At 43.2% G+C, this 21,742-nt stretch overlaps 1 protein-coding gene across 1 annotated transcript in view; it reads left to right on the top strand.

The window, feature by feature from the left end:
* Window positions 1–21,742, top strand: part of LOC146813820 (calpain-1 catalytic subunit-like) — a 494,946-nt gene that overhangs the window by 185,646 nt on the left and 287,558 nt on the right. Inside the window, exon 3 of the mRNA XM_085610274.1 lies at window positions 19,352–19,470. Within this exon, the coding sequence (XP_085466400.1) occupies window positions 19,352–19,470 (119 nt within the window). The remainder of the gene's footprint in view (window positions 1–19,351; window positions 19,471–21,742) is intronic.

Raw genomic sequence — 21,742 nt, 5'->3', positions numbered from 1 at the left:
CATACTATAGTCAATGCCTCGTCAACAACTGGCTTGGTGCATTTTTTCAAAGTTGTGGGCTCCGGCCTCGTGACCTCGTTCCAAACAATCTTTGGTGTGATACCGGCATTTTTTCATTCTGTTTTTTCCAGCGTCTTCGGCGGGCTCCCGTTGATTCTCGTCCTCACGGCTGGTGTGCTCCTGTTGGTCTGCTTGCTGCGCAATGGCTGCAGAATATGTGTCACACGACAGCCTGCATCGGCTGCTCCAACTTCGTAACCGGATGCTTGAATATTATGGAACATTACCACTGGCCACTTTAAGCGTAGCCTATGGATTGTCCTTCCGGTTTTCCTATTTTACTTGCGTGCAACCTATTTTTCATTGCCTTGATTGTCCATTCGAATGGGCTCTGGATTTGTGCCTGTCGAACTCTGTTTCTCCTGCCCCGGATTATGATCGACTGATGAGTCCCTTAGTGGCTCATGAGTTGGACTGTTCTGGTATCGGGATTATGGCCTGTGGAGCGGCTCATGGAGTCCTAGGGAATTGGGATATCTATACGGCAGCGTATGACTTCTTGGCTAGAAGTTATCTTGAAGAACACGCAAGTTGTCCTCTGATTGTGCTAGAGGCTTCAGTTATCGAGGAACTTGTCTGTTTGTTTTCTGTGTTAGACTGGATGGCGTACTCTTTTACGGAACATTATAATGACTTCCTCCTAGAGGCTGTCGCTACTTATTGTGCTTACACGTTGATGGATTAACTTGGAGGTTGTCCATCTTCCATTAGTCACGCTACAATTTTTTGTGAATTTGTTACATATATATATACTTTTTGTTTTTTACTCCACATCCAGGCTCTGCCGAGCATTTCCGAGTTGTTTCATATTTTATTCTCTTTTGTTTCATTTTCTAAACTGTTTTTTCTAACTTTCACTACCAATTATATGGATAAAAATACATGCACTTGTTTCTATCTCTGTCGACCTTGAACTCTGCGTTCCTGATTTATATCCCTATTTTTGCATGGTCCGATCAAAGGAGGGTGTAGTGGAGACGGAGTTCAAAGTACACACATTGCTATGTTAGCATAAGCGTCTTAGATTTAAAACGCCATCTTGCCACTTTTGCTGCTTTGCACACGTAGGTAGATGTTATCATATGAAAACTGCTAGCTTGCTTTTTCTTCACATGATAACGGTCTGTTGTTCACATCCCTAGATGTGCACCGCGACCTTGGTCTGAACATTGTGTGCAGAAGCAGTCAGGGCCAACAAACAATGTATGCTTTTGTATTCAGGTTGATTGGCCCACGCTCTAGCCATAACACGCACACAGCTGCAAATATCTGAAACTCGAGTGCCTTTAATATTGCAGTTTGCATGCATGAGATAGACACTTTGGAGAAGACAAAAACAGTCCAGGCGTCTTTGCTGCACGCGTAGTCTCTCTGTTGGAGAGCATTGACCCTGATGCGTACTCGTACGTTGATGATATCTATCTCACAGACGATGAATTATGGCCGCATCTGTGTCGCGTTGACCACATCATTGTCATGTTTGCGGACTTCGGTTACAAATTCAACTTTGCGAAATCACACATTCTAGAGTATACAGTGTTGTTTTTGGGCTATGAACTCAACAACGAAGGCCGAGGTTTAGCCCCTCACTTCCTGGAGAAGTGCGCATGTTTGCGTGCTCCGACAACACTGAAGAAACTACAATCTTTTCTGGGTTTTTAAAATTTTGGGCGTACTTACATTCCCGATTATGCCCAGCGTATCAAGCCGCTATATGCCTTAGTACAACCAACTTTTTCCAAATCGCGCTGGCTGCCAGAGCATTCAGCTATCTTGCAATCGTTGCAGGCTGATGTTCTTGCTTCAAAGTACTTACTTACACGTGATAACCACACTAACTTGCTGATAAGAATTGTGCCTGGTGCAGTGGGTTTCACGTACCTAACGTTCAATGAGGGCGACACAGTTCCCATTGCATACAAATCACACTTGTACACTTCGGCTGAAATGCGTTTTTCCACTGTCGAGAAAGTTTTGACTGCAGTGCAGATGGGGATTCTGAAGGAAAGAGCGCTATCGCAAGGGAAACGCATGTTGGTTGTTACACCGTATCCTGCTCTAGAGGCAGTAACAAAAGCCAGTGTACCTAATTCAAAAGCTTTGCATTCACGTTGGATACAATGGGCCACTTCCTTGACATCCCCGGATGTCACCTACATCGTTGATGCCTCATTGCAGACTCAGGAGTATTTGCAGTATGAATTCGTTCATCCAGCTCCTCTGTCCTTGCGCCCGCTTGAGGATTACCATTGTGTCATTTACACTGACGGTTAGGCGCAACCGGCGACAGAATCGAAGCATACATATTCAGCGGCCTGCACAATTGTGGCTGGTACTTTTGTGAATGGTAATTTCAAGTCTGATGTCGTACATACGCAGTCATTGGGTGATTGTACCGCACAATTGGCGGAGCTACGTGCTCTTGTGCTTGCGCTGGAGTTTGCTGATCCACGAGTTACGACTCTTATAGTGAGTGACTCGTTTTACTGTGTTCAGTCTTTTAACAACATTTTGTTCTTTTGGTCTCAAAATGAATATCGCGATTCCAAAGGTAGCACAATCAAGCATAAAATGCTTTGGGTTCGAGTGGCAGAACTTAAACAGAATCTGCCTCTCGTGAATGTAATTCACACTCTTGGGCACCAACGAGTTGGTGTCCACGCTGTCGGAAACAACTTGGCTGGCATTGCGGCGAAAACAGCAGTGGCAACATATTTAGTGGCAGCAGTTACAAGATTCAAAAGTAAGATTGATGATGACATCTTGGCAGCTATTGCTGCAACCGAGAAGGGAAGTAATTACCCAAGAGGTTTCCCTTGTAAGTACTCTTATCATTTAAGTCCTTATAAAGTTCCTTATGTGAGAATTAACGACGTTGGTGACAGATTGATTCCCAACGCGGACTGCAGACTTTCCTTGATAACAGCGGCTCACGAAGGCATGGATTCTGTGCATGCCGGCATTTCAGCGACTGTTACTCTCTTACAACAACGTTACTGGTGGCGTGGATTCTATAAACAAACTTGTGCTTATGTTCTTAATTGTGACACCTGCCAGCAGATTAAACCTTCGACTGCTGCGCGCCCACCACAAACACAGTTGTACATATCTAATAAACCACTTGGGTATGTTTATTTAGATCACTGCGGTCCATTCTCCTCTGATACTGCCTATAAGTACATCTTAGTTGCAGTGGATTCGTGCACACGTTTTCTCTGGGTGTGGCCACAAAGGAGTGCTGATGCTCGAACTGTCATCAGGGATTTGCGTGTGTTTGTAGGAATTTTCGCATGTGGAACCCTTCATTCTGACCAAGGTCCTGCGTTCGCCTCTAAGGTGTACAAAGAAGCCATGAGATCTTTGGGGGTCCAAGTCAAATTTTCGTCTCCATACCGGCCTGAGGGCAATAGTGTTGTGGAGCGAATGAACCGTGACTTAAAGCAATCCCTGACTGCTAGGGTTTTAGGCACTGGCAGGAACTGGTTAGCCCATTTGTATAACGTTCAACGTGCACTTAATAATCTCCCTAGAAGGTCTCTGGGTGGGCGGACCCCATACGAAATGCTCTTTGGCACAAAGATGCTTGTCCCGGACCTTGATGGTCTAGACATGGCGGCGGCGGCCGCACCCTTTGACATAGATGATCACTGTGCTGTATTACAGAATCTACAAGAGACCAGAGACAGTCTTGCAAAAGAACACTTGCCCTCCACAACTGATGCTGCGCTTCAGATTCCGGTAGTCAGCTGGCTACCTCGAGTTGGTGACCTGGTCCGTGAGAAGGTGGAGAACAAGAAGGAATTCGGCCCCTCTTATCGTGCACCAGTACCAGTGCTTGGCGTGCAGGGTAAAAGAACAGACATTTTACCTCCACTTCCTGGTCGCCAGGATAACAGATACATCTCCATTGACAATTTCAAACTACAGCGAGTGGCCGATTCTTCTTAGTATGACTCTGGTGGTCTCTTGTCCGGCTATGCTGAGAAATTCTGTTTTGGCTCCGGCGTCTACCATCAGACCTGACATTGCCATCGAGATCCATACAGTTACTAATCCTTTGTTGCCACCACAGGCTGGTGGTCCACCTGAAGATACTGAGTATACTTATCCCACAGATGTGTTGTTACCTGGTTTACATTCAACTACAGTTGACCAGTCACGTTTTTCATTTGACACTAACTCTATGACTTCCAATCACCCATCGAAAGTTTCTGTTTTTACTGCTTGGTTTAAAAGACATTTTTTGATTCCCCCCTGGACTTACATTTGGATAATGCTCATAAGTATTTTTTTATTTATGTCCATTGGGTTTGTGGTGGTGTTTTTTCGTCTTGTAAATGGACACTATCTCACCGAAAGATCTGCAATTGGATTAATTGATGGAACTTTGGCCCCCCACTCCTCATCGCACATCATGAAAAGGGACCAGACATTTGTGAATATTACTGCCTGGCCTGTGTTGGATGGGATTGTGTGGGATGCTGTTAAATTTCAAATTCATGGACCCACAGAGGTGATTAATGTCTCCAATGTACTTCGTGTTTCTATGGGGGATGTTGTGAAACAAAACATCCGCTCTGATGATTGGGACATCCAGGCCATTGAGGCACTCTTTTCTGATTTGAAATATTATGCTGCTTTTGATGCTGAAGATTTGTATTTAGACACAGCTAATTATGGGGAGTTGTTTTGCTACCAACACTATGGCAAACATTTCCTGCATAAAGCTAATACATTTAGACATTTTGTTAATTTTACGCAATGGGAACATTGTACGGCACCTATTGAAGGCAGCTCCAAAACTCTAGTCAACAAATTTACATATTTTACTGATTTTAGCGTTTCTGAACCTGAAGCCTTTTATTTTAAAGTGAGGGCGGCGTCAGCTTCCAAAGTTAGACTGACCCACACTAAATTATTGTATTCCATGTCCTTTATGGATGAATTGGCTATTGAGGGCTATGAGCTGTGGAAAGATACCATTGATCTTAAATCTGTTTGGGGTTCAAAAACATGGCATTTTTCAAACCACCTGCTTCGGATTGGCTACTTCTAACAAGTTGAATTCCCCCTCTATTCCTGATCTTGGTGCTTATCCACAATGGAATAATCACACAGATCTGTCCCTTGATGCATTGCAGTTGTATATTACTAATGCGCCCTTCAACATTTCAGAATTAGATCCTGAGGGGTGGCTGATATGGCAGAAGAGCTCAGATTCCTGTCAACATCGTTTTCTGGGTCTATACCCTGGATATACACAGGTTAGAGTGGACCCACGCTTTGAATCTTCCCATTCAGTTACTACCTATTCTGTGGGGAAGCTATGTCAGACTGGCTGCAACATTCCACCTTGGCATCTGTTAAACTTCATTTATCAAAATTACATGACAAAGTGGATTTGAATGATTTTGTTAAGGGTCCTGTGGGTGGCAGGATCAAAAGATGGGTGTATGCTATTTATAACAAAGTTTGGAAATTATCTCAAATTGAAGCTGCTTCCAGATTAAGAGCTATTTATCAAGCAAATTTGGAAAAGTGCTAGCTGTCACCGATAATAACATTAACACCCTTTCTTCCAGAATTTAAACCTTACATAAAAATGTTTCATCGGTTGTGGATATCGTACAGGATGATATGTCTGTTTTATACCATGGTCAGAATCAATTGCGCTCTATAATGTAGTTTGCATGAACTTTGCAAACATTGAAGGGTTGGAAAGTTCCCTGGGACTATATGAATACGTCGTCTTTATTCCTGCAGTTTAATCTGACTGCAAAGCAACAGTTCATGTCCATGAAAGATGCAACAAACTCATTACTGCATATTGAAAAGTTGGAACCTTTACCTTTCTCAGTGGCCGAATTGAACTCGGCTGTGTGGCTTATCCACGGGTTAATAACCTTGCCATTTCCTTTGTTTAAATTCAGTTCATGTATAAAACAGTATGTCCTAGGCATATATGAACCATTGGGTACTGCTTTCCTGCATGAAGTTTGGTCACTCCCGTTTACATACAGGTGCATGAGAGAGGGTAAAGAGGTTTATTTGAAAGGTGAGGAATGCACTTCCACACCAGATCACTCAGTAGTCTGTAGGCACATCCAATTGCATGGTGCGTGCAACATTCAGGCTCCGAATTTAGCTTGTGTTCTAAAAAGGAATCCGGTGCCAGTGATCAGGCCCACTTTTACATTATTAGGTAAAGGTAGTTATTTGCTTTTGAATAATGAGGCTTGCTGCGGGATGTTAGTGGGAATTCCCTACATTGTGACTGTCACACAACGAGTAGTCTGCTGTAAAAATTTCCTTTTCCCGCCCCAGCACGGGAGACTGGATGTATCCATCCGGCCTTCCATCTTAACCTTGAAAGTAGAGTTCAACAAGATGAGCAGAATAAGGGCTCTATTGTCTCAAAAAGAAGTCGCACTGACTTCCTCCCATGAAACATTTGTCCTTCATGTAGCTAACACCCGCACCGAGGTGCATGCGCTTCTGAATACTGATCTCCCCCTTCATTTCAGGGCTCTGATTCATACTATAGTCAATGCCTCGTCAACAACTGGCTTGGTGCATTTTTTCAAAGTTGTGGGCTCCGGCCTCGTGACCTCGTTCCAAACAATCTTTGGTGTGATACCGGCATTTTTTCATTCTATTTTTTCCAGCGTCTTCGGCGGGCTCCCGTTGATTCTCGTCCTCACGGCTGGTGTGCTCCTGTTGGTCTGCTTGCTGCGCAATGGCTGCAGAATATGTGTCACACGACAGCCTGCATCGGCTGCTCCAACTTCGTAACCGGATGCTTGAATATTATGGAACATTACCACTGGCCACTTTAAGCGTAGCCTATGGATTGTCCTTCCGGTTTTCCTATTTTACTTGCGTGCAACCTATTTTTCATTGCCTTGATTGTCCATTCGAATGGGCTCTGGATTTGTGCCTGTCGAACTCTGTTTCTCCTGCCCCGGATTATGATCGACTGATGAGTCCCTTAGTGGCTCATGAGTTGGACTGTTCTGGTATCGGGATTATGGCCTGTGGAGCGGCTCATGGAGTCCTAGGGAATTGGGATATCTATACGGCAGCGTTTGACTTCTTGGCTAGAAGTTATCTTGAAGAACACGCAAGTTGTCCTCTGATTGTGCTAGAGGCTTCGGTTATCGAGGAACTTGTCTGTTTGTTTTCTGTGTTAGACTGGATGGCGTACTCTTTTACGGAACATTATAATGACTTCCTCCTAGAGGCTGTCGCTACTTATTGTGCTTACACGTTGATGGATTAACTTGGAGGTTGTCCATCTTCCATTAGTCACGCTACAATTTTTTGTGAATTTGTTACATATATATATACTTTTTGTTTTTTACTCCACATCCAGGCTCTGCCGAGCATTTCCGAGTTGTTTCATATTTTATTCTCTTTTGTTTCATTTTCTAAACTGTTTTTTCTAACTTTCACTACCAATTATATGGATAAACAATACATGCACTTGTTTCTATCTCTGTCGACCTTGAACTCTGCGTTCCTGATTTATATCCCTATTTTTGCGTGGTCCGATCAAAGGAGGGTGTAGTGGAGACGGAGTTTCAGGTACACACATTGCTATGTTAGCATAAGCGTCTTAGATTTAAAACGCCATCTTGCCACTTTTGCTGCTTTGCACACGTAGGTAGATGTTATCATATGAAAACTGCTAGCTTGCTTTTTCTTCACATGATAACGGTCTGTTGTTCACATCCCTAGATGTGCACCGCGACCTTGGTCTGAACATTGTGTGCAGAAGCAGTCAGGGCCAACAAACAATGTATGCTTTTGTATTCAGGTTGATTGGCCCACGCTCTAGCCATAACACGCACACAGCTGCAAATATCTGAAACTCGAGTGCCTTTAATATTGCAGTTTGCATGCATGAGATAGACACTTTGGAGAAGACTTTTTCCAGACACAGAGCAAAGCTGAACCTGTGATGTGATTCCCCTAAGCTGATATTCACGGTATGGGGTTCCCCATTCAAACCTAGAGACCTTCTATTAGTTTAATAATACTAGCTTACTACTGAAGGGAGGGTGGTTGTATTCCACTATCATTTGTAATATGATTTCTCCCTTCATTTTCTATGGTATTATAACAATGCTGATGGTTTTATTCTTAATCATTTGTCTGCTTATGTTAGGACACGTAGTTTATAAAATAAACATTTTAAACTTTACTGTGTCTCTGATTACTCCTGTTGTGAACTGATATGAGAATAATAATGAACAGGTATTTCTAATTCCCACCATTCCTGAGAGTACTCTAAGTTGCGTGTTCTGGGTTGTCTAATCATTGGTAGCTTCGAGATGATAAGAAGAGCGAATGAGACACTGATGCTAGTCGGATAGGGGTTCTGGGTACTGAGGCGAGTTTTTGGTACACCGCAATTCACTGAGGTCCTGGTTTCCTGCGCATAGTTCTGTGCATGAGCACAATCCCCGCAACACTACCTGTCTCTCCTTGTAATACCCCTAAATTCAGTATGTAGGGGACTCCCTGAGACCTGACCCTCAGATTCATTTGACCAAAGTAGAGTAGGACAAAGAAGACCCATTGCACAACTGAAGCCCTACGGTAGAAGAAAAAGACGCCAAACCCTGCCAGCTGCTCCAAGAACTCAACAATCACTGCCTGATGTGTCGGCCTGAACATTCAAGGACTCCAGGAACCCCAGAGCACCTACAACCTTCAAGGAAATCACAGAGAAGCTCCCTTGGAGTAAAGGTATCACTCCCCTGTCCCCGGCAGACACAGATCCTTTAAAGTCCGGTTTGGCGACTTGCTGCTCCATGCCGAACTCGACGCAGCACCTAAGCAAGAAGAGGTACAACAGCTCCGAAGGGTCAGACCTGTCTCCTCACCAATTTTGTAGGCACCAGGACCTACCAGAACTGCAGCATACCAATATGTGGTGTACCCAGCCGCGGACCGTGGAGGGAGTTCCGTGGGGCAAAAAGGCGGGGTGGGTCCGGGGAGGGGCAGGGTGGGGGGTTCTAAACACCGGAATATGGATAATTGCAGGTAAGTAAACAATTAAATAAATAAAACGAATTTCGTTGCGTGCCCTGCATCGCAAAATAGGATGCAGGGCGCGCTACGAAATTCATTTTATTTATTTAATTGTTTACTTACCTGCAATTATCCATATTCCGGTGTTTAGAACCCCCCACCCTGCCCCTCCCCGCCCCACCTTTCCACCCCACGGAACACCCTCCACGGGCCGCGGCTGGTTGTACCAGATCCCCAACAGCAAACACCTAGAAGAAGCGTGCACTCCTGACTCCCAAAGCACCAGAAGCAAGCACCCGTCAAGGGACATTGAGACACCTGACAACCACTTCCTGAGTGGCCCACCTGTCCCGAGATCGCCTCTCCAAGTTGCATGCCCCTGACCAAGAGGACCTCTAGATGCACAACGACCAGCTAAACTGTTCGCTCTGCACCTGGCCCCGGCACCAACTAACCTGCTGTGCTCCTATGGTGTCTAGGCCCTTGCAGCCTCCTCCTTCCATGGAGAACCACAGTACTTATCTGTAAGTCCTCCTGTGCAGTGCACTTTCAAGTGGTCTCTCTTTGTCTTTGCGTATCAGTTCCAAGACCCTCAGCACTCTGCACCCGCCCACTCCGGGACGCTCCCAAACTTCTCCTGCTGGACCCGATCCCTACATCGACCTAAATGAGAAGGTGAACTTCATAAAAGCATTGCCTGATTTTCTATGCATTTTTATTCCTTTTTCCCATTGTTTTCTATGGTTCGTAATTGCACACTAAAGTGATATATTTTCAGAAATTTGAAAAATCATGACTACGAAAGTACTCACCTTTGAACTGTGTTCTTGGTCTTAACAATTTCATAAAAATCAATATTATTTTTTATGAATTGGTCTTGCATTTATTCTTGTGTGTGCCTCATTTATTGCCTCTGTGGAGTACAACAAATGCTTAGCACTACCCTCTAATAAGCCTAACTGCTAACCCACACTACCACAAAAAGAGCATTAGAATTATCTCTTTTAACTTCTGTTTACCATTTTAGGATTCACTGGACTCTCCGCACAATATACCTCTTTTTAATATACTATATGGATATCCAGCTTCCTACAGGCTACCTCTGTTATCTTTTGTAACAGACTTTCCAGAATAACAATTCTTGAACCTCTCAGGATAATGCATTCCTGAGCAGCAGATAGTTAATCTTTGACATTTTTAAACTTCTGGTACTCGATGTCACTGGTAAGAGGTCAAGTGTGCTGGTTCCAAGACTGATGCTTAATAATGTCTTTGAGTTTTAACATGTCACTATCTTGGCTCGTTCCAGTGACAATTTGTTCAATCAAAATGGCAGCTGGTGTACTTGATTTCACAATGGAATGTATGTAGGCTTCAGCCGTCTTTAAAGAAGTACCATGGCACTATAGAGGCGCTCCTGAGAAGTAGGGGTTTGAGCTTTCCCTGAACAGTGCATGATTGTCTAGTTGTATTCTTATAACCGTAGACCTCAATGTTTAATGTGCGGAGGCATCTTTGCTTCAGATTGCCAAAGACGGTCAACAATAGTTGATGATCTGTTACAAGCGTGAAAGGCTTTCCATATAAACATACATGGAAATATTTCCAAGCCCACACCACTTCTAAAGTTTCTTTCTCAGGTTGTGAATATGCACGTTCAGTTTGGGCCAAACTTCTGCTTGCATATGCCACGATATGTCTTCGAGCATTTGGGTGTCCCCGATGCCGTGCAAGGATTGCGCCTAACCTGATTGTTTAGACGCCAACAGCAACCTCGGTATGAAGCTTTTAATCAAAGGATGCCGTTTCAGTAGTGTTCTCAATAGCTTGTTTGATTTTCTTAAAGCTTTGCTTGCATTCATGTGATCAATGAAATGAAACATACTTTTTTGTCAAATTTCTAAATGACGCACTTACAGGTGCAAAGTCTTGTATAGATCTCGAACAGTAGCTGGCCATGCCAAGGAATGAATGTACCATGGAAACATCTGATAGGGGACTGGCAGTTGCACTTTAGCTGGATCGGTGTCATACACCTATCAGAAAAGATAGGGCCAAAGAATTTAACATTTGTCTTATGGAACTCACATTTCATCCTCATTCAAATTTAAATCTGCATCAGCGAGCAAACAACACACTTGCATGAGAGCTTTATCGTGTTCCTTCTGTGTAGCTCTGAAAATCAATATGTCATCAATATAATTGAAAGCATACATGACAGTTCATATGATACGTAGAATGACATCTTGAAACAACACTGAAGCTGATGATACACCGAAACTTAGTCTTTTATAAAGGAACAAACCAATATGTATATAAAAGGTTGTAATGTACCTGCAATTCTCCCTGAGTTCCTGCTGATGATATTCTTTATTCAAATCAAGGCGAGAGAATACCTTCGCACCATTCAATTGTGTTATCATGTCAGCAATGTGCGGACCTGGATGCCGTTCTCTTTCAGTTGCTTTATTCACTTGACGCCTATCCACACAGATGTTTACCGCTCCTTCACTGTCCTTTTTGAGTACTACCACTATAGGAGAACCCTGGTTGGACTATTGGAACGCTCAATGATATCATATTTGAGTAAGGATTCAAACTCTTTTTCAACAGCTTCCTGTAAATGAAATGCATTTTGTCTGTGTCTTTGAGCAATATAATGGATGTCCTCATTAATGTGTAATTGTACTTTCGTAGTCTTGTGTTTTCACAACTCATGTAATAACGAAGGGAAATGACTTACTATTTTGTGATGAGCATTAATGTTATAGTTCAATGATATCAGTCCCATATCAGCAGCTGTACTGAAGCTGAGTAAACAGGCACTTGACACTGCACTTTGAAGAACACAAATGGATATTAGCAGCTGTGCTGAAGCTGAGTAAACAGGAACTTGACGCCGTACCTTGAAGTACACAAATGGGTGCTTGTACTTTTGTTTTCTTGTGTTTCATTGTGGCTATAAATTAACCTCAACTTTTTAATGGCATCGATGCAGCCCATTCCTACAATTTAGTTTTCAATGGTATAAGTTGGGGCAATGGAGATATATTGTATTTCTCCTAAGGCATAATGTTTATTGACGCACCACTGTTGATAATAAAAGGTATTGAGCAACCGTTTACTTTTAGTGTAACCACTCAATGCTTGAATGACTTTGGTGATTTTTCATGTCAAATTTCCTTTGATCTGTATTTTTCTCGCTTGCGACCAGTCCAACATGCGCCCGTTTCCCTAAGGTAAATATCGATGTTGCGCAACCATTTTCTTCACTTTCACTTGACATTGATACTGAAGAACTGTTTGACGAAGATTTAGATGACGATCGACTTCGTTTGGTGTCGACTTACCTCAAGTGGTGTGGTCGCTTGGCCTTGTGGGAGTGCATTGAATGTTGCTTCTGGAACATTTGGGTGACCAATATGTCTTTGCGCTGTGACTCGCTCACTTTTTCTTTTGCTTTGAAAACCATTACAAATTGGTTCTCTTTACCACAGCCTTTGCAGATCTGTCAAACGGCAGGACATTTACCTTAATGTGGAAACGATAATCCACACCTGAAGCACAACTTCTTTTCTCTCAGCATTTGTCATCTGAATGAATCTGACAGGCCTCTGTCAATAACTCTGAGACGTATAGCTTCCTCATCATTAAATTCGTTGAACTTGCAGTGTTTGATGAGCGTATCCAGTCTCTCAACAAATTCAGGCTGTTGTCCTTGACTGAAAATGCATCTTCCGTAATCTACATTTAGCATTGGATTGAATTTGAGATTCAAAGCTGCTTTGCTTTGACAGTATATAATTTCGTCAGCTCGGGCATTTTCCTTCTTTTACGTCTTCACCAGCAAGATTCTTAAGGTATTTGATAATCTTCTTGCTATCTACTTCTTTTATCGCATCAATGAAACATCAAATTTCTCTATCGAAGCAGCCCATCTGTAGCCAATATTTTTCTTTGTGGTGGTATTGATTGGTGGTGGTTGTTTCAAGAAGGGGGCTTCATTGTAACCATTAATGAGACTGGCAGACACTGAGGGTGGAGTTCTCTCAGACACTGCCTGCTGTCCACTAGGACCTGCTTCATACATACCATCTCTAAGGCCCTGTGATGCCCTTTGGTTCATCTTGGTCAGTCTGTGGACCTTGACCTCCCTCTTGGTCTTCATGGGAGCCCTTCACTTTCCTGGAGAACTTTGAAATTGTTCTGAGCCGCCACCCGCAAGCTATGGTGGTGTGCTGCTTAGGGTAAGCACAGCTCCGTCAACACAACCCCAGGCACTTCTTCACTCAGAGCTGTGGTATGATGACTCTCAGTAATCAGGTCTGACCATTTCTTGTATCTGGATCGCTTCTCTGTGTACTGTTTGACACCTGGTTGATCTCTGCCTCTCAGCGCTTCTGATGACAGCGTTATCCTGCAATTTGCTGTCGCTATTTGCTGTTCTTTCAAAACCTGGTTGCATCCACCTTTAGCTTTCGTACCACATATGATGTATAGCTTTAGGTTGCATAATAGCCCACTACTTTCACTTACGGCCTTCTCAGCAGGTTCTTGGCCAATGATGTTTAGACTTCCCTGAAAAGCTTTCATTATCTTCAAATGCTTTACACTGGCTGGAGTTTAGCTTTGACTCCACATACGACAAACGTTGATTCTGCACTTAGACTGAGGCACATGTGGCAAACACAAGCAGTTTGAGGGACCACAGCAAACTCTTTGAGAGAGCTACGTGCAACCACAAACTAAGTATTCTAAACCTGCATTCACTTTGCTACGCTCTAACACTTATGTCACAGTTCTACAGAGTCCTTCAGGAGCCATGGGGTTCCGTCATTGCTAACTCACATGACACTACATCATTGTTGGAAAACAAAGAATTTTAAAAATATAAAGAGGTTTACAGTATTGACTTTGAATAAAGGACTGGCTAAGGGTGTTGTGCAGGGAAGATTAATATCTGTGAACTAACTCGCTTTTAAAAGTATACACTATTCAATGTTTCGGGCTGCGTCCATGAGCACCATGTGATTTTAGCTTGGACTTCAACAGGTTAGGGTATATTTCTATTCTGGATAGATTGGGTGCCATGCAAAACATGAAATACTCTTCCAAGAGCTGAATCTGCATTTCAGACTCCTCCAGTTACTACGAACCCGGCTCCCTCCTTGGTATCTCTCAATCCTCATTTGCCCCCTCCCCATTGCCTCTTTCATGACTTCATTCCTTTGCTAGGTGGATTTGGATGAAGTAAGCGTTTGTTATGTTATTTTGTGACTTGAATTTCTTATGTGTACCATAAAACCTCCTCCTGGGCTCTGTGTCAGGTCCTCTAGGTGAACCACACTTGGAGGTGAGAACTGGAAGAACAACGATGCAAGAGCAGGGAAGGAGGCTGCAGCGACAGGGGTAGCCAGTGACGTTTGTGCAATAGGTTGGAGATGGAGACCTTTTTATTTACAAATAAGACTAACCTTGCCGCTGTATTTTGGACGACTTGTAGCTTGTGCATGAGATATTTAGGCGGCCCTACTAGAAGTCAGAAGTCAAGGCATGATAAAAAGTTTCTGAAGGTTGGTTATGGAACAGGGAGTGGCTCACAACCTCTGTCTGAGAGACCTATGAGTTCTGGCCACTGCTCATTCTTATGGGACCTCTAAAAAAGGAGATTTCACAAGTCCTACTGAGAGCGGGGCTTAGGCTCTACGTACATGGTGATCTTCCTCACTACACACTGAAAAATTGCTTAATTTGCTCTTTTTGTTTTGTGGGAAAATCTACACTCAAAGCAGTAGGCTAGAACTGCTTATGGTATACAAGTTACTTTTGCTTCCCAACAAAGAACTGAGATGATCCTGGAAGTGCCAGAAGTCAGAGAATTATAGGTGCAGACTATGCAGTTATGAGCAAGAATCGCTGGCTCATATCACCTGTTGTTGTTCTGGAATGTATAGGGAAAGACACATTTTATTGAAACAAATGTTCTTAAAAACAATGTCAGTCATTGTAAGGACACTTTTAAACACTGTTTCAATAGTCCCAAAATCAGGGGCCTATGCAAAGCTGATACATTTTTCAGAGAAGTTTCCTTGAAATTTGTTTAGAACTGAAGCTTTTGTTCCCCTTGTAGAAGCTGCATTATATCGTTGTTGTTTACACTACAGCAATATACTTAAGGTTTGTACCTGAAATTGATGCAGTAGAGTAACACAACTACAATACTAGAATTGTATTAATTTTAGATCTGATTTTATTATATTTATGCTTACTATTGGAATTAAATAGTGATTGTTTTTTAAAGTGCATTTTATGTATGAGTTAAACTAATCAAACATAACACAATTACTTACTCGTAACAAGCCACCAATCAAAGCTGATCTGTTTATTAATAAATGATCAGACAAAGGCAGTAGTTTGGACTTATTCATTGTGAAAATCACATGTTAAAGGCGATAAATAGGCCTTTAAGATTGAATTGTTATTACACTGTGGTAAAGCCTATAGGCAGGTATTTTGTTTATTTATTTTATTTACTTATAAAGTTTTATATAGTGCAAACATGACCCACGAAGGTATCAGATCACTTTACAATATATAGTTATTAAACATTAGATCGTTGGGGTAGTATACATACATTCGGTATTCGTCATTCAGTACAAGAGAGGTAGATAATAATATATGGGTAGCATAGGTGACTACTAGTCAACAAAGAATGATCCACAAGGGAATCAGAGCACTTCACAATACACAGTCTTACACTTTAGGTGGGTGAGGTCATTTGGTAATTTGACATTTAAAACAAAAGAGGTAGACAGTAGTATATGGATGGCATAGGTGACTCGTAGTCAACATCGAGTTAGATTCTTAGGAGGTGGATTTGTTCATTGGAAGCATTTTTACTTCTTTTTTGATGTAGGTGAAGGAAGAGATACCACGAACCACTGGAGGTAGGGAGCTCCAGATCTTCGGTTTGATCCCTGAAAAAGCTCTGCAACCAGTTCTCTTTTAATGGACGGCTTGTGGTTTCAGTAGGAGAGAGCTCGCACTTCGCAATTGTCTGCATCCTCCTGATCGCTCTAGCTTTTGTGCTAGGTACCTCGGGGTGTTGCTATGCAGGGCTTTATGAGTCATGCAGGCGATCTTTAGATGTATTCTTGCCTCGTAGGGCTGCCAGTTCAGAGCTTTCAAGGTCAGGGAAATGCAGCTATTTCTTTTTGTTCCTGAGACCAGTCTGGCCACAGCGTAATGTGAGGCCCTCAGCGGGGCCAGCTTGTATTTGGGAGGCCGCATAGAGTTGTGCCTTCCATAGTCCAATCTTGGTAGCACAAGGGATTGCACCGCCATTTTTAAGTTGGTCTGTGGGAGGAAGGGTTTAAGTTTCCTTAGTATACTCATCTGGTGATTAACTTCCTTGGTGGCATTAGAGATTTGCGCCTGCAAATTCAGGTGTGTGTCTATGGTGACTCCCAAGGATTTCGTGGAGTCAATGATGTGGGAGGCACAGTCAAAGTAAGTTAGATGTTTCAACCATTAGTCTATTTTGGGTGTGTGATTGGGTGGGGAGATGAGGAGGAATTCAGTTTTTTTGGTGTTAAGCATGAGGTGATTGCCAGTGAGCCATCTTTGTACGTTTCGGTAGAATAGCGTTGAGGGAGATGAAGTCTTCTGGTGATGAGATTTTCATATACAGTTGGGTGTCGTCCGCATACAGGTGATATAGAATGTTCACAGAGTTCAATGCGTTTGCCAGGGGCTCTATGAGTAGATTAAAAAGAATGGGTGAGAGTGCTGAGCCCTGTGGAACCCCTATGGTGACCATAGTGGGTTGAGAGAGCGACTGCTTCATCTTGATTCTTTGTGTTCTGTTATTTAGGAAGAAGGTGAACCATTGTAACACTGGGCCGATAAGGCCCATCCTTCGTTCCAGTAGGGACAATAGGTTGTCATGCTTAACCGTATCGAAAGCGGAGGATAGGTCAAGAAGTATCATTAGGCATGATTCGTTGTGGTCTAGGATTTGTAGTATGTCATTCATTATGTGGGTGAGTGCAGATTCTGTGCTGTGACCTTGACGGAAGCTGGATTGGTGTTTGTCTAGGAGCTTGAGGTTTTCGATGTGCTTACTTAATTGTATTTGTACACATTTTTCCAGCAATTTCGCCAAAGTGGGGATGTTAGATATAGGGCGGTAGTTGTTGAGATCTGAGGAGAGGGAGTCAGATTTCTTTAGTATAGGTGTGACCTGCCCTACTTTAAGACAATCCGGTATGGCGCCTTGTCTCAGAGAGGCATTTACAATCTTTGAACAGAGGGGTACAATAGAGGTTTTTATCATATTGAATAAAGAAGGAGATCGGGGGTCAGAGAAGTGATTGGAGGGGTTAATAGCTAGAAGAGTGTTATAGATTTCATGTTCAGGGATGGGCGAGAAGGTGTGCCAAGGGGCATTGTTTTTGGGGTTTCCGTCTGGGAACTAAAATGGACCTTGATCTGAGAGTAGAATTTAGTATCATAAGCAATTGGTTGTGGAAGGGCCTTTTTAGATTGAATGTCTAGTTCAATGAATTTTGTCTTTTCTGCTTTGTTACATTGAATCTTGTAGATGACCGTTTACAGCAACGGTCTTGGTGTTGGTTGTCCCCTCTGACAAACCCTGTGAGTATATGATGTGCACCTTGATAATCTTTTTGTCAAATATTGCTTTTTCAGCTTTCAATTTGTATTGATTTGTAATTTCTAAATGTATTCCTGAAGGTTGCTTTGTTATAAAGCTTATGCTGAATACCGTAGGCCTGAGCTAATGGTGGTAACAAGTAAGGCTGTAATTGGGTCATTGGGAACAGTTATGTTAGATGCCATATACCTGAGCCATTTATTATGCAAAGTTACACCTAAGGCAGCTAGCCTGCAATACTTATTAGGAAAGGCATGCGTTGAGTACAACAAACCTTGAATGGCGGATTATTACACAACGTTAAAGCCTGAAGGCAGGTGTTTTGTTAGATGGATCTTCAGACATAACCACCATTAATAGGCAAGAGTTTTCTCTTTGACAAACTCTGGGAGCGGACATTTTGTGCAGTGGGAACCCTGGTCAGCTCCTTTTTGGTAGGGTTGTATGTTGTTTTATCAACTGTAGTTTTGTACATGTTTGTAATTTCACTACATTATGCCTCAGGGATGTCTTGAGGCATTCCCATGCTATATACAGTAGATGAGAGTTGATCATGACAAGACAGTGATAAAGACTATAGGCCTGCTTGGTACACTGGGAACATTTATGTCAGATGCCATGTTTGATCTGTTTATTATGGAAAGGCAGTAAGGGTGACTTATGTATTGTGAAAAACATATATTAAAGACAGTTGGCCTTCAGGTGTTGATTATTATTACTTTGAGTAGACACCACACCAATTGATATTTTTTAACCATTACAAGATAGCAGTCATGAATGCATGATAAGCATCTTTTTGTGTTCTTTAAGAAATCCATTCAAAGACGTCTACCTTAGACGTGTGTGCATCTGTGGTTGCCATCTTTAAATTGATTTTCTAAGTGTGTGAGAAAATCCATTTGAAGACGGCAGTGGTGGATGTGTGTACATCTATCGTAGCCTCTTAAAAAACATCCCTTATAGCATAAGAAAATCCATTCAAAAATGTCCACCGAACATGTGCATGCATCCACGATCTTGCGAAAAAATGAGCATCGGCAAAGGCAGTTAGCTTTCACAGGTGAGACCTGTTGACTGCCAATGCTTGCCATTACTCAAGTACAAATGTATTCACAAAGGTAATTTTTAAAAAACATTTTCCTTCTGTTTGCGATAAATATGTGACTAATGCTTATTACCCAAAGGCAATCATACCATTGATAGTGGAATGGATGCATTCAAAAAGTTGAAAAGCCTTTTGAACAAAATGCATTAATAAGAATAAACAGCAATTTTTCAGATAGGCGGTGGCTTCTCCTTCTTTTACTCAGCCTCCTTTGGTTCATGATTCCTCTTTGAGGTAACACCCTACTTTTCGCCTTACGGCACTGTGGGGGAATCCCATGCATCCACATTTAACTCTTTTCTTCATCACTCCCATATCCTACAACTTAATACATGAGTTTTTCTGAGTGTGACAGTTTTAAAATGAGCCATTTTATCCTGCAGTGGTTGATTTTGTTTAAAGTTCTTGCTGTTGTGCTCAACATCTGTCCTTTCTTTGTTTACATCTTCTCATTCACATTTCTGCTTGTGCCGTAGGTGATTGCTGGTTGTTGTCTGCTATTGGATCCCTTACCCTCAATGATAAGCTTCTGCATCGAGTGGTCCCTCCTGAGCAGGGATTCCAGGACAATTATGCTGGAATCTTCCACTTCCAGGTACAGTTTTCGACGATGAGACAATGGGGCCGAGGTAGAAGGTGCTAACACCTGTTCATCTTGGTCAAGGGGTTTGATGAAACATCACGAGGTGCAGCAGCTCCATCAGCACTCGATGTGAGATGGACCACTACGTAAACCTCCTGCTGTATGGAAGTAGCTACTGAGGCACTAATTTAGCACTTCAAACCTTAGGGCTTTCATTGAAGCCCTGTGGTAGTAGGCTATCAATCACCCACCCTTTGGGTGGTTTACTATCCTGTCATTTTAAATAATTAACTTAGTGTTAGGTCAGATGTTTGTTTTTTGTGGGCTCAAAATAGTGAGCAGGTCTGATTCTCTCTGACAGATTTCAGAAGGAGGAAGGTTCTCTCTCACAGAATGTTTTTATTTACATGGGGTCAAATGGTGCATTTTCCGGCACACTATCCAAATCATTTGGCCAAAAACAGACAGGTTTTAGAGGCATTTCTTGAGAGCCATTCAGGCTATATTTCAGAATATATGCATCTACTTATCAAGGCTCAAATCCCTAGGTTTTGTTTTGAGGCAGCGTGTCGGGGAGGAGACGGTTTACCCACAAGAGACAATTGGGTTAAACATTGTTTTTACAGGCTAATTTCCCCGACAAATGGGTTAACATTACATAAAGTAGCCTAGACTGTTAATGTACCAGCTTCAGTACACTACATGCGGTTGGCAGGCAACAGGTTTACATTCCAGGAAGATAATTCAGTGATTTAATTCAAGTTTATTGCAGAGATTTGAGTGTAACCTACAGGTCCAAAATGACAATCTTGGGGCGTGGCTAAGATGGGAATGGAGTCAACCTGTGTGCCGTTCACGCCATTAAAAACACTTGATCCTACCTGCCTCACCTCTTCCTGCCTGGGCGACTACCTGAGAGTCTTTTGGAGGAGGTTGCTGGTCTGACGTCCCAGCTGGCAGCACCTCGGGAGCATCATTGAGCCGTAGTGCTGAGAGGAACTCTGCCCGCCCACCATTTTGAGCATCTTGGTCAGACATGGAGCCTGTCAAGGCCTCCCTCTAGGATCCTAAGGGATAACTGCTGCAGGATCCATGCCTCACCGCCCTCTTGGGGTCTCTACCGACTCCTATGCTGCCCCGAGTGGGCTGCCTCTTTCTTGCCTATGGTCTCGCAGCCCCCTCTGGCAGGTTGCCTTGATCTTCTGCATCCCTGCTGTTAGAGCATGGAAGAGAGGGGGTTAGGCCTCATTGTGACCTCCCATCGCAGATTGTAACTTATGCTGTCTGGAGGAAAGCAGTTGGAGGGTGCATCTGGACCTAATTATCCCAGATGTTGTGGAGCGTTACTGGGAGTAATGCAAAGATTCCACAGTAGGGGGACCCTCTGGTGCTGGACCTGAACTGGGCCAAGCACTGGAGCTTTGGGCCATTGCTCTGATCAGCGCTCCATCGGTGGCTATGGGCCTTGGGACAAATTGGGCCACCCTCCCGCTATTTTATGTATGGCCTGTAAGTGAAGAGACTTCCTTGGCCCACTCTGGGCTCTAGACAACACTAATCACCTCCTTGTTTCGCATCCTGTGGAGCAGCGGCTGATCATGGCCATAGGCCGGTTGTGGTGCCCCCCTCTGGTGGCCCTATGATTAACACTAATAAACCCACCCTGACTACTGTGCTGCCTATGCTGTAGACTAATAGCATGCTGACCGGGCCCCGGCAGACCCCCTGTTGCAGTTGGTGAATCATTTGAAGCCGTTGAGTGCCTAGCCCATGGTTAACCTGGGTTTTGGCCCCTGGCCCTGCTGGAGGCAGCACAGAAGTCCTTCTGAGCCTTCCACAGTTCCAGAGGGGTGCTGAAGAGTTGGGTCTGTGGGTCCACTGTTAATACCTGGTGCCTACTTTGATGTAGGAGACATTTCTAGAGGCTTCCACCCCAGAGTTGTTTGGAATTTCCTGTCTCTTGGCCCTGGCCCCAGTTTGTCAGGGTTCACAAAAGACTACTGTCAAAACCCTTTGTGAGCAAGAGTGATAGGTGACAGCTCCCCCCTCATCAAGTCAGAGATGGCCCATCCTGCCAAATCCAATTGCCCCTTTGTCTCACTGTCGGAGAGTAATACACATAAACTAACTGCCAGCTACACTTAATCATGTGACCCAGGATACAGGCTGCAGGCACAATGGTTAGAATAAGAAAATGACAACTTTCTAAAATTGGCATTTCCAGAATTGTGGCATAAAATCCGACTTTACCATTAAAGAGGCTTTTAAATTACAATAGTTAAGA

This window comes from Triturus cristatus, chromosome 6, assembly GCF_964204655.1.
Source record: "Triturus cristatus chromosome 6, aTriCri1.1, whole genome shotgun sequence".
NCBI classification, from domain to species: Eukaryota; Metazoa; Chordata; class Amphibia; order Caudata; family Salamandridae; genus Triturus; species Triturus cristatus.
This window is presented reverse-complemented; position numbering and strand designations above follow the sequence as displayed.